This window comes from Meriones unguiculatus, chromosome 21 (assembly GCF_030254825.1).
Source record: "Meriones unguiculatus strain TT.TT164.6M chromosome 21, Bangor_MerUng_6.1, whole genome shotgun sequence".
NCBI lineage: Eukaryota > Metazoa > Chordata > Mammalia > Rodentia > Muridae > Meriones > Meriones unguiculatus.
Window position 1 is genome coordinate 42,870,184 of NC_083368.1, and position 12,507 is coordinate 42,882,690.

At 38.7% G+C, this 12,507-nt stretch overlaps 1 protein-coding gene across 1 annotated transcript; it reads right to left on the reverse strand.

Annotated features, from left to right (window-relative positions):
- Positions 1 to 1,087: 1,087 nt before the first annotated feature.
- Smim30 (small integral membrane protein 30) lies at positions 1,088 to 5,386 on the reverse strand. The gene is made up of 3 exons (XM_021626818.2): positions 5,316 to 5,386; positions 4,916 to 5,009; positions 1,088 to 4,467 (listed from the first exon to the last, which is right to left on the reverse strand). The coding sequence occupies exon 3, from the start codon at positions 4,436 to 4,438 to the stop codon at positions 4,259 to 4,261; it is 180 nt and encodes a 59-aa protein (XP_021482493.1). The 5' UTR covers positions 4,439 to 4,467; positions 4,916 to 5,009; positions 5,316 to 5,386; the 3' UTR covers positions 1,088 to 4,258.
- Between the last annotated feature and the right edge of the window lie 7,121 nt (positions 5,387 to 12,507).

The window sequence follows — 12,507 nt, forward strand, 5'->3', positions numbered from 1 at the left end:
TCCTGAACATCTGTCCTGTTGCAAATATCTATTTCAGCATCAGGGTTTTCCAATCTGCCAGTCTAATGAATTATCTACTTTTTAAAGCCAGTTTGTTGAGCTTTTCCTAGGAAGGGGAATCAGCTCTCTGCCTTGCTAATTTTCCGTGTCTCTTCTTTCTGTGAGTCTTTTATGTAGAAGCTTCCTTTATTCAGATCTGATCTTTATCAATTTTGATGGAACACATAGTCTTTCATCACCTGTGGAAATATAGACAAAACCTCTTCTCCAACACATTCTCTGATTTCCATTCTGATGTCAAAACATCTTTAGAGTATACGGGTTACTCTAATTCAGCAGGTTGTTTATTGTTTTTTTGTTTTTTTTTTTTTTTCTACAATCCAGTAGCTTTCAGCTAATCTTATTCCCCTCTTTCAGTTTATGAAAGTACAATTAGAGATTTATGAATTCACATATAAACTAGACAATGAGGTACTCATATTCCATGCCTGGCTCCATATCAGCAACTGAGGCTTCTTACACAGAAAGAAAAAAAAATCAAGCCTTATTATATAAGAGGTCAATATGCAGGGTCTCCAATATCTAGTTTAGTTTTCTCTAGTTGTTCTGCTGAATGCTGACAAGAAATGACTGGCTCATGTTGTTTGTTGTCAGGTATGAGCTAACCGGCTTAGGGGGTTTACCATTGGTAAGGGATTACCTTGAACATCTCTTGGTAATCTGCATTCATTAGCCCAATGCCTACCCTTTCCACACTTTCTACAAATCCTGGAAGGCAAAGATTTTCTAGAGAAGTCTATAGGAACACCTTGTCTACAATTTTTTTTTTTCAAATGGGCCTGTCTCCTATAGCCAAAACAAGGGAAATTTTGATATTACTGCCCATTGTTTGCCCAATTACACAGTCATTGGGGTCAATATCAACAGTAGTTCTAATTGATTCATCCGTGGATGCTGATCTAGCGTTTAAAGGTCTGAAAACTTTTTTACATTCTGTATTTGCTGCAGAATTAAAAATACTTTCACAATGTTTGAAACACATGAAAAAAGCAGAAACTCTTAAGCAATTGAACAGAAGATACAAAGATAAAGCAAATGATAACATTTTAATTGAAATGAGTACAATTGTAGGGTTATAACTCTGAGGCTACAGCACTGGAAATTACACAGTATGAACAACAGAACAAAGGCTAATAAACTGTTAGGTCTCCAACAAACTATCTACTATTGGGCCACTGTAGTACTAACATGAAAGGAGAAGTGGTCAGGCTGAGAAAGTATTTGAAGAAATAGTGGAGAAAATTTTCCTTTTTGGGGAAAAACAAACAAACAAACAAACAAACAAACAAACAAACAACAACCCCAAAACATCTAAATTTAAGAACTCTGAAAAGCCCCAAAGCCCCAATCTAGAATAAACTGAAGATCCCCAGGACAACATACATTATATCCCACCTTCTGAAGAGTAAAAATACAGTCCTGAAAGCAGTGAAGCAGAAATAACAAAAATACTGGCAAGGACCTTAAGTTCTTTATTTATTGTTTCTGCTTTTTAACTGAACTCAGGTTATCTAAGTAGCAGAACATTTATCAGACATCAGACATTGTGCCAGGTACCTGAGGGACAGACAGCTGTCAGCCCGGCTCCTCTAACTGCAGCTTGAAAGGTATTCCCTATAAGCGATGTGCTGAACTGTATAATTGGAAAGGATCTGAACTTAAGGACAAACGAACAGCAATAACAACAACAAAATCCAAGAAAATTGTAACTGTTGCTTCCTAGATGGGTTTTAGCTCTGCAAATTTTATGAAACTAATCTCCATCATCAGACTTTCTTTTCGGTTATTTTGTGTGTGGTACTTATGAGTGTGCACATATGGAAGGCAGAACACACTGGACTTTCTTATGCCATGCCTATTTTTTGGGAGCAGGGCCTCTCACTGAACTCAGAACTCAGTGAATTGGTTTGTGGGTACGCAGCAAGCCCCAGGATACAAGTGTCTCTGTATCCCTGGGGTAGGGGTTCTAGGCATGTGCTACAGCACCAGGATTTTATGTGGGTGTTATCTTTATGATTGTACAGCAAGCACTATTATCAACAGAGCCATCTACCTAGCTCAGGTTTGTTTTTAGGCAAAATAATATAGCCTAAGTAAAAACAAACAAACAAACAAAAAACCAAATGACAATTCTTCCCCCCCCTCCTTTAAAATTACATTAAACAATAATTATTTAGTATCTAGGTCAGAGGTTGGGAGCATGCCCAGGTAGTATGGACCAGGTATGGACTTCAGAGTGTTGTGGGAGTTGGTTCTCTTCTTACACTCTGTAGATTCTGAGGATCAAGCTCAGGTCATCAGTGAATGCAAAACACCTTAAATACAAGCACTAAGTCACCTCCATGTCCCAGTAAAGCTATTTTTAGAAAGCATATCCCCTACCTCTGCTTCTAAGCCTAAAATGGGAAATGCAGTTTTTGAAAACAGTTTTTTGGAGTACTTTTGGAAACACACTGCCAGTAAACACTGCTTTCCTGCATTCTTATTTTGAATATTCTAAAAATAGTCCCTGGAGGTGACTAAATCACTGAGACTTAAAATATGCCTTACATTAGATGTTTTCCTATCACAGAAAAGTTGAGACTTGCAAGGAAGAGAGAGCAGTCTCTCTAAGTCAGCTTCAGTGAGCTGGTGTAGAAAAGGTGACAGCTAACCCTGCCACCTGTATCAGTCTTTTTTTTCCTAAGCATGCACAATGAGTTTTATTAAATGCCAGTTTACCCAAACCAAGACTGTTGGTGTCTTCTCTGGTGAAAAGATAAAACACGTGTAAAAGCAGTAAACAGATTTGGTTTCCATGTCTTTGTAATGCAAGCACTCCTCGCTACCTTTCACCATTAACAAAACTCTCAGGCAGGCCCCGTCAGTTCATTTGGGGAAAGGCTCTATACACTGGATTTTATTCACACAGCCTCTTTCCCAACACAAGTCAGGGCTCTTAAGGTTCTCTAGACGGAGAGATTGGATAATGAATTTTGGAGAACAACTTGATTATCTGCTCTCATTGAAAATATCGGTTAGTTTGATTTACGGGACTAATTCTGGCTGAATCTTCTGACTTAAACACAGGGCGGGAGACTCTTGTCAAGCATGGAGCTCCAGGTCTCACTCTCCCTACTTCTACAGACTGAAACTTAGGATTTAACGTTGTGTCCGGAACATAAAGCCCTGACGAGATTCCTGAGTACTAACAGGTCTGAGTAGTTTTTCTTGACCCTATCATGACATTTCAAATACAGATTCTAACCCACGACTTTTGTCCATGGCCCAACAATGTGAATTTAAAACCTCTGTAATCTGTTGGTTTTGGGACTCTTTGAATTACTAAGGCAAACAAGGTACATCCTTTTAGCTGGTGTACAAATCAATGCAGGTCAATACATTTCCTTTTGTATTTTTGGATTTTTTTTCCCAGAGGCCTCTCCTATCTCAAAGATGCCTGTTTCTCATGCACTGTGATCCTTTAAGGTAAAGTAGCAAGTCCCTCTACACTTAGCTTATAAATAATCAGTTCACACATAGATATAAGCAGATAAAAAATACATGAATTGATGGCATAATAGATATGTATTTAATACAGTACTTCTCAGAAAGGAGATATTATTCAATTAATATAAAGTTACTTTTTAATAAATCTTTTTTCATTTTAGTATTAGACATGTTCAGTACATTTTCATTAAACTTTTTCTCAGACATAAAAGTTTCAATTTTTGGCAATTTAATATCTAAGTACAATATCAACTAGGAAGAGATTAAAAAAAAAAAGAAGCATTAAAAAACAAAAACAAAACAGTGAAAAAGTGGAGAAAATGACCCCCCCTAGAATTCAAATGGCAGTGATTATAATAGCAACGTTGATTTACTAGATTCTGACCAAACACTTCCTTCTTCCAATTTCATGTGCTTTGATAATTCGAAGGTATGAACTAATACTTATACAAACTTAAGCCCTCTTATCTTGACCCCCTTCCCAAGCAGCAAATACAAATGATAGGCCACATAATTAGCATAATCAGCGCACTCTTTGTGATTAAGAGCCTCTTCCACCCCGCATCTGCTCTCTAAGAAGGTGAATCACACTCCCAACAGGAACTCTCTTACTGGGAAGAGCAGAGATCAAACCTTGGGTTTGGCCTCAAGAGCACAATGGTTTTCAATGCAGTCAGGGTGAAGTCAAATTCAGCAGAGTCCCTCAAAGTCATATTTGTCCATTTCGCTTTCTTGCGTATATCCCCAAGCATGCACAGATGCCTGTGATGCTGAGAACCACACCTAGTAACAGCGCAATGGCATCTCCGGCTTCTACTGCTTCAGCAACAGGCAGAATCAAAAGCAGTGAAGTAAGGACTAAGATCAGTTGTGTTGAAACTGAATTCATGATTTTGGGATCTTGAGGGCTGAACTTTCCTAGAAATTAAACACGGACACAAAAGAAACAAAAAGTTAAAAACAAAAGGTTAAAAAGCCTTGCTTTCTTGAATGACAATATAAACATACAACAATCTGGACTTTGGGAATCATTTCAGAATTTGTCACTTCACACATGACAAAACTAAGGAAGTGTTCTTAGAGATAGTCATTTTAGGTTAATCTTGTGACAACACCCTGGCCTTGGCAGTTTCAACAGTAATTCCAACAGGATATGCATAGGCCAAACTGAAACTGGACAGCTGTTTATCATTAAGAAAAGAGAAAAAAAAAATTCACGAAGACACTTAAAAACTTAAAATACCCTCATAAGTGAAAATCACATTTTCTTAGCATGTCTCCTATCTAAAAATGCAGGCAAATCTGGCAAAAGTCAAAGAACACAATATGTAAGTCTGTGAAGTTGCGAGGAATTAATCAGACTCACCAAAACAGCGGTATGTGTAAAATTCTCTCCAAAGTGAAATATTCCCTCTCTGGGGCTCCGGCTGCCAAGGCTAAGAGGTTACCGGTGACACAGCCTATTAGGGTGGGGAGGAGAATTTAAAGATTATCTTAGAGAAACGAGGTGGAAGGACAGAAATGGGTAATGGGTACAGAAAACACTCTCTAAAAGTTCGTTCAAAAAGACTAGATATAAGTTAGTTCTCCCACACAGACAGCTAAACGAAACCCAGCCGAAAAGCAAATGCATCCCAAGATCTGACATAAAGATCTGGAAAAGAATTGTTCCTTTTCCCGGGGAGGATGCAAATTTGCTGCGTTTTTCACAACTGCACCCGGGTAATCAATGAGGGAATCCCCGGGAGCGGAGTTTTGTACCTTACCCGACAGAAAGCAGCCATTACAGGAATGACGAGCAGGGCGGCGGCGTGAGACTACATTTCCCAGAAGTCCCGTTGCCTACTCCCGTCATGCACGGCGCGCTCTCCGCTCACTGGCTGAGGAACGAGACGGCAGTGTAAAGGTTGCTAGGTGTGTGGGCCTACTCACTCTGACCCCCAGTTTCACCGTTAATTAAAGTCTAAATGTATATCCAAGAAAAGATTTCGTGGTAAAACTAACGAGACGACAACACGTTTTTTTTCCAGCCCTTTTCAGGATTTCTAGACGCATAAATATGTATTTATAATACTCTGACATGAAGAGGTTATTGTAGCTGAATAGAGCCATCTGTTTGGGATGCTTTCAAACCAGGGGCCTTCCAACATTTCTGCAGTAGAAAAATCCCTACCATATTCCAAATGCGCTTAATGACATTTGCTATTTTTTTTTTTTTTTAACCAATGGGGAAAATGAGCACATTTAATCAGAAAGTTTGGAAAATATTGAATCATTTGTGGTGCAAAACAAGTTCAGAAAATATGGTTTCAGCCTTATAGCCAGATCTTTTTTGATTCGAGTTCTTGTCTTTCTCAGAATGCACATTCTCCACAGCCTCCCAATAGTTTAAGATGTCAAATTAGCACCCTAAACCATTACAAGAATTATTCATTGGTAGTGGTAGGCATTGGCTCTGAAAGGTTCTTGTTACCTGTGATATCCACACTAAATGGTCCCAGCGTTCTGGCCTCAGCGCTTCCCTACTTACTGACAGTTTGTCATCTTCCTGTTTAAGTTACTCACAGTACGGAGTTGCCATGATATAAAAATCATGCTGACCATGCCCAGAGAGGACCTAGACGCCCTACTGAGAGGCAGCTCAGTCTCCATGTGGGTTGCCGAGTGAGGGGAGCAGGGGCTGCCTCTGTCATGAACTTGATTGACTGTTCTTTATTCACTTGCCCCTGGCGATGCAGTCTTGCCAGGCCTCAGGGAAGACGATCCAATCAGTCCTGGTGAGACTTGATAAACTATGGGCAGAAGAGAAGAACTCCCCCTTTCAGTGGACTAGAGGAAGGGGATGGAGGGAAGAGGGAGTAAGGGCGGGACTGGGAGGAATTGAGGGAGGGGTCTTCAATCGGGATATATAATGAATAAATTGTGAAAAAAAGTAAAAATAAAAATTAAAAAAAATTACTGTTTAATTACCCACAGCAGTTACTGTGGGTACATTTAGTTCAGTGTTGATAATCAGTATGTATTCCTGTGTTGTTGGTTCCCCTTGCAAACACAGTCTTACCTCTCTATAGTCAGCAAAGAGTTACACTTCTGGTTCCTAACACACATCTGGCAGGTGCTTTAGCAACATTAGTTAATAAGAATCATTTAATTAAATAAATGTGGCACGATTCTACAGGAGACCTGGAGGTGGCAAACACACAAAAGCAAGGTGCCTGACAGGTTGACAGTGCTGTTCTCTAAAGCTGATTATTTTAACAAACTCATTCTAATTGCATTTGTCTTATGTTGCATTTGGCTTTGTATCTTTCCTGCCAATTAGTTTTGGAATAGAAATTAATTTATTTTTTTTTTGGTTTTGTTTTGTTTTCAAAATGTCCCCCAACACTCTAATGATTTCATTTGGGATATTTTATTTTTCCTTCTGTGCTTATTTCATCTAGTGGAAGTCTGCAGAAGCTGGTGCTGGTACACACTTGTTTTGTTCCTGGGTTTGGTGTTGCTTCTTGATTAAGTGTTAATTTTGAAGAGTCTGCGGATGGTAAAGATGCTCACCTTTTAAGTTATTGTAGCTAAAAATTAACAAATGACTTGGCCTGTCTGCCAAAAACTTAGTGCAAATTTGTTTAAGGCCTGTTAGAGCTAAAATATAGTTTTAAATTGAAGCTGCTTAAATTTGTTAATTAGTTTCCCATCCTTATCTGCAATGTCAGGCAATGCTTTTGGTATATCACTTTCAGATTAGATGCCATTCTGATTCTATTTTTTTTTCTTTCCACTCTAACTAGTCTGTTTTTCTTTTAATGGTAATTAACTCATTTTTTAAAAACTCCAATTCCACCATATTAGACAAAAGCTCAAGTTACTTTTTCAAGACACAAATCTCAGTAGTACTGGACTTGCCTTTGATGCCTGCCACCATGCACATACTCTTTCCATTCTGTTCATATTTAACATTCCACTGTTTTGTAAAGAAGCTAATTTGGTGTCTCCTGTTGATATTTTTCCCTTGCTGTTTCCTCTGCCACTATACTTGGCAACACATTTGTCATGGTTATTCTTAACATCCTTCAGGGCTCAGAGATTTGCTCAAGCTTCACTTTTATCTCCGATTATCTTACTTCAAACAAAATATAAAACAAAACAAACTCTACCATTATATTATGGAGGTAAGCAAATATGCTCAAGGTAGGAATATTTTCATCTTTTTCACGACTGAGTTTTCTGCTGTTGGAATAGTTCCCTGTGTGGTAGTTATTTAGTAGGTGTCTTGTGACTGAATAAGGATAGTACAATACCAGAATGATTTACTTTTTATAATTACTTTTTCTTTCCTTAGTGGAAGGTATCTTACAAGTAAGAAGTTTTGCTTTGGGACTAATCTATGAATATGCTTAGTCTGATGTTATTTTGAATCTTCATTCAAAGTTGGTTATCATATGTTTTCTATATACCCTTATTCAAAACGAGACCTCAGTGAAAGTCTAAGATGCAATAAAATCTAAAACTGGATCCTAAATATAATGTTCTATACTTACTTTCTCTACCTAGATTCCTAAACCATATTCATTGAGGCCATCTAGATCACTACATTAAAAATTTAGAGTGACAGAATCCAGAATTTAGTGCTTCAGTTCAAGAAACCTAAGCTAATGCCATTTCCACTAAAACAGAGATCACTGGTAGCCAGTGATAGGCACAGAGAACACTCAGAAGCCTCTTATCTCAGCAGTGGAAAGCAATTTCCCAATCAGCCGTTACTAAGAAACTATGTTAAGGAAGAAAGGAGAAGTGGCCTATTCTTATTTTATAACCATTCTAAATGAGTCACTGCTAGTCCCTGAAGGGAAGGCACCTCTGGGATCCATCAGAGGAGGGAGAATACGCCTGCATGAGTATTTTGCAGTGAATCGGGGGTGTCAGGGAATTCATAAAATGCAGACTTTTCTCATTAGCAGTTGAGCCAAACCAAGTCAGTATTTCCCATCAGTAACAGATATTTGACACTGAAAACATTGTGTTAATCCTAATTAATCATTAGAGTAAACAGATAGGATTTGGTAACCAGATTACATTTTCTAAAGCTATGCAGTTGGTCAAAACAAAACAAAATATAACAAACTCCAGTTCCTGCTGACTCTAAATTCCTCTTGTAGGATTAGTTTACAGAGGAAGTGTAAGCTCAATAGTCATTTTGTATGTAGCTCCAGTTATCATTTAGATTTGTGGAGGATATGGTCCTGTCTCATCCATGAACTATGGTAATGTGGGAATCAAGCTGTCAACATGATGCAAGCAACATGCACCTGGGAAAAGATTCTCAGTGAGGAGCTGCCCAGATTAGGCTGTCTGTGGGCATGCCTCAGAGAGACAATACTTCCCCTAACTGTGTGCAGAAACAGGCCTTCCACGACTGAATGGAAAGGACAAGGCAGAGTGGTTATTGCAAGCACCCTTTCTTCCACTCTCTGTTCTTAAATGTGATTTGATTAGCTGCTTTATGTTCAAACCATCTTGATTTCTCTGAAATAATGTACTGTCACCTAGAACTGTGAGCTGAAATAAACTTTTTTCATCCCAAGCTGCCTTTGTCAGAGTATTTTATTACAGCAACAGGAATATATATACAGCAACAAGGACATAGAGCTGGAATCTCCTCAGTTCTGTTGAGGGCCCTCACCTTGTCATATGATTGCAGAAGATTACAAATGTGGCTGAACTTGTATTGCTCAGTGGGAAGTCAGAGAAAGAGACAGGAGTCCCCCACTCCCTTTGTTGTGCTTGGGAGTTTTATGTCAGCTTGGCACAAGCTAAAATCATCAGAGAGGAGAGAGCCTTTATTGAGAAGATGTTTCTATAAGGCCTAGCTGTAGGCTAAAACCTTAGGGCATTTTATTAATTAGTAACTGATATGGGAGGACCCAGCCCATTTGGGGTGGGGACACCCCTGGGCTGGAAGTCCTGGGTTTTATAAGAAAGCAGGCTAAGCATGTCATGGGGAACATGTAAGGAGCACTCTGCAATGGCCTTGCTTCAGCTCCTGCTTCCAGGCTCCTGCCGTGCTGAGTTTCTGCCCTCACTGCTTCTGATAATGAACTGTTATATGCAACTGTGAGTAACAGACACCCTTTCCTCCTCAAGTTCCTTTGGTTATGGCACTTCATCACAGCATTAGTAACTGTTACTAAGACATTTTCTAAGGACATATCCTTGTTGATCCTCCAAAACCCCATAGGCTTTGACTCTCAAAAGTTCCAGCACTTTCCAAGAGCACAACCTAGAACCAGCTCTTCATTAACAATAGTTCCTCCATAGACGGTTTAAAACTATATATAGTTTAAACTATATTTAAACTGTAGCATGAGTTAAGATTCTTTGACATTTACCCTTAACAAACTTTTAAAATGGTGACCAATATAAACCAGAAAATATTTTCACACATTAACGAGTATTAATCCCTTTACTCTTTAGATTATCCAGTGATGTAGATACCATGAGGATCCTGTTTAAGATGAGTGAATTGAGTAATTGTTAAGCAATTTCTCTAAGGTCATACAACCTGTGAGCAATAGTTATCAGACTTTAATTAATTCTGAAAGTCTGTCATTTTTTTTTCTTTTGAGATAGGGTCCCATGTAGCCACATGTGAACAACTCAGTATGTGGGCAAAGATGTCCTTGAACTCCTCCTGATCCTCCTGTCTTAACCTCCAGATTGTTGGGATTCGAGCATTTGCCATCAGGTCTACTTTTCTGTGGGGCTTGCATGTTGGGAATTAGACCCTGGGATTTATGAATGACAGGCAATGCCTCAACCAACTGAGCTACATGCCCACACATGTACATATTTAATTAAAATAATTAATTTTTAAAATGGGAAAAGGTATTTTTTTCATAGAACATATTTTGGTCATGATTTCTCCTTTCCCAATTCCTCCCAGATCCTCCATACCTTCCCACTCATGCAAAGCCACACTCTTTCTTACTCTCTTTCATTAGAAGACAAACAGGTAACAACAATAACAACAATAAAAAATAAGACAAGTCCAGTGCGGTGGTACACACCTGTAATCCCAGCATTCAGGGAGGCAGAGGCAGGCAGATCTCTGTGAGTTTGAGGCCAGCCTGGTCTTCAAAGCAAGTCCAGGATAGCCAAGGCTACAAAGAGAAACCCTGTCTCAAAAAAGAGTGCACACTTGAGAGAGACAGACAGACAGAAAGAGAGAGAGAGAAAGAGAGAGAGAGAGAGACTAAACTAGGACAAAACAAACAACAGAATAATAAAAAGAACCAAAGATAAAGTGCTTGTGCCCTCCCGTGTACATGCTAGTAGATACACACACACACACACCAAAATGCAGACACAGAAACACATTCACACATACAAAATTTCAATAAAAACAAATTGGAAATCATAATATATAAGCAAAAGACCTGTAAGGTAGAGAAATATTCTGAGACAAAAACCCCTCCAAAACTATTTTGTTCATTTTGTGTTGGCCATCTACTGCTGCTATATGAGGCCTATCCTTAAGAGTGGTTTGTATACCAACGAGACGGTTGAAGACAACTGCTTTCTCTCTTGTGAGCAGTTGTTGATTAGAGATAGCTTCTGGGTTAAGAATGGGAGGATGTGTCCACTTCTCCCAGTAGCATTGGGACTTAGACCTGTGCAGTCCCTGTGCATGCTGCCATGGTCTCTGTGAGCGTGTATGTGTGCCAGCTCTGTTATGTCTAGAAAGCCTTGTTTCCTTGGAGTCTTCCATCCTCACTGGCTCTTGCATATTTCCTGTCTCCTCTTCTGCAAAGTTTCCTGAACACTGAGAGGATGCATTTGATGGAGACATACTATTTAAGACTGAGTGTTTCAAGGTCTCCAATTTCTGAACATTGTCCAGTCATGGGTCTCTGTATTTATTCCCATCAACTACAGGAGGAAGTTTCTGTGATAATGGTTGAGTAAGACATTGACTGATCTGTAAGTACAGAAAATGTCACTAGGAGTCATTTTATTGCTATGTTCCTTCAGCATAATAGTAGTATTTGGTTTTCCACTAGGTCCCTGGCCTTATCTATTATCAGGTTCTTGGCCAACCAGCAGTGTCAGGCATGGGTTCCATATCAAGGAGTGGGCTTTAAATTCAATCGGATAGTAATTGGTTACTCTCACAATGTTTGTGCCATTATTGCATGAATGTATTATATAGGCAGGTCACCATTGCAGACTGAAAGGTTTGTACCTTTTCCATCTGGTAATGTGCAGAGTAACTTCCAGTACCATAATCACTGCTCAATGGTGGTGAAGGTTCTAGGTAGGTACAAGCTTGACCTCTCTGTGTCCAACGAGTTATATAGGCTTTCTTCAGCATCCTCCATCCTTTCTTCAGCATTTCTCCATCCTTTGGTGGAAAACCACCACCACTAATCTGGACAATAGTCTTATTGTTTAGTGGTTACTGTGGGGCCCCTTTGGCCAACAATTCAATTAGATAGATTTAACCCATCTTGGCACTGGAGGTCTCATTTGGTGGCAAGAGATGCCTAGCTGGGGTTTTGTCTCCCCTTTTACTTGATGATTCATTTGGATTTCTTTTTCATATGTATACGAAAACATATATGTGGACTTTCTTTTAAGATTATATATAACATATTAATTACATAAATTTAATATTAAGTATATATAGTTAATATATAAAACATATTTTATCTATTATAATATATAACTATAATATAGACAAAATATATCATATACTGTATGTATTGTAATATATGATATATACTGTATGAAATATATATTATATCTGATATACAAAAATTACGTATTAATTTAAAAAAGAAACTTCTAGTGTAGTGGATTTCCATATAACATCTCAGGTGGCCCTTAGTTTTACTTGCTCCTCCCCATTTTCTCTTCTTTATATACTCCTTGTCTACATGCTACTACTTGAAAAATGTCCAC

Coding starts and splice junctions, on each gene's coding strand:
- Smim30 (XM_021626818.2), bottom strand. CDS start 4,438: ATGAATTCAGTTTCAACACAACTGATCTTAGTCCTTACTTCACTGCTT.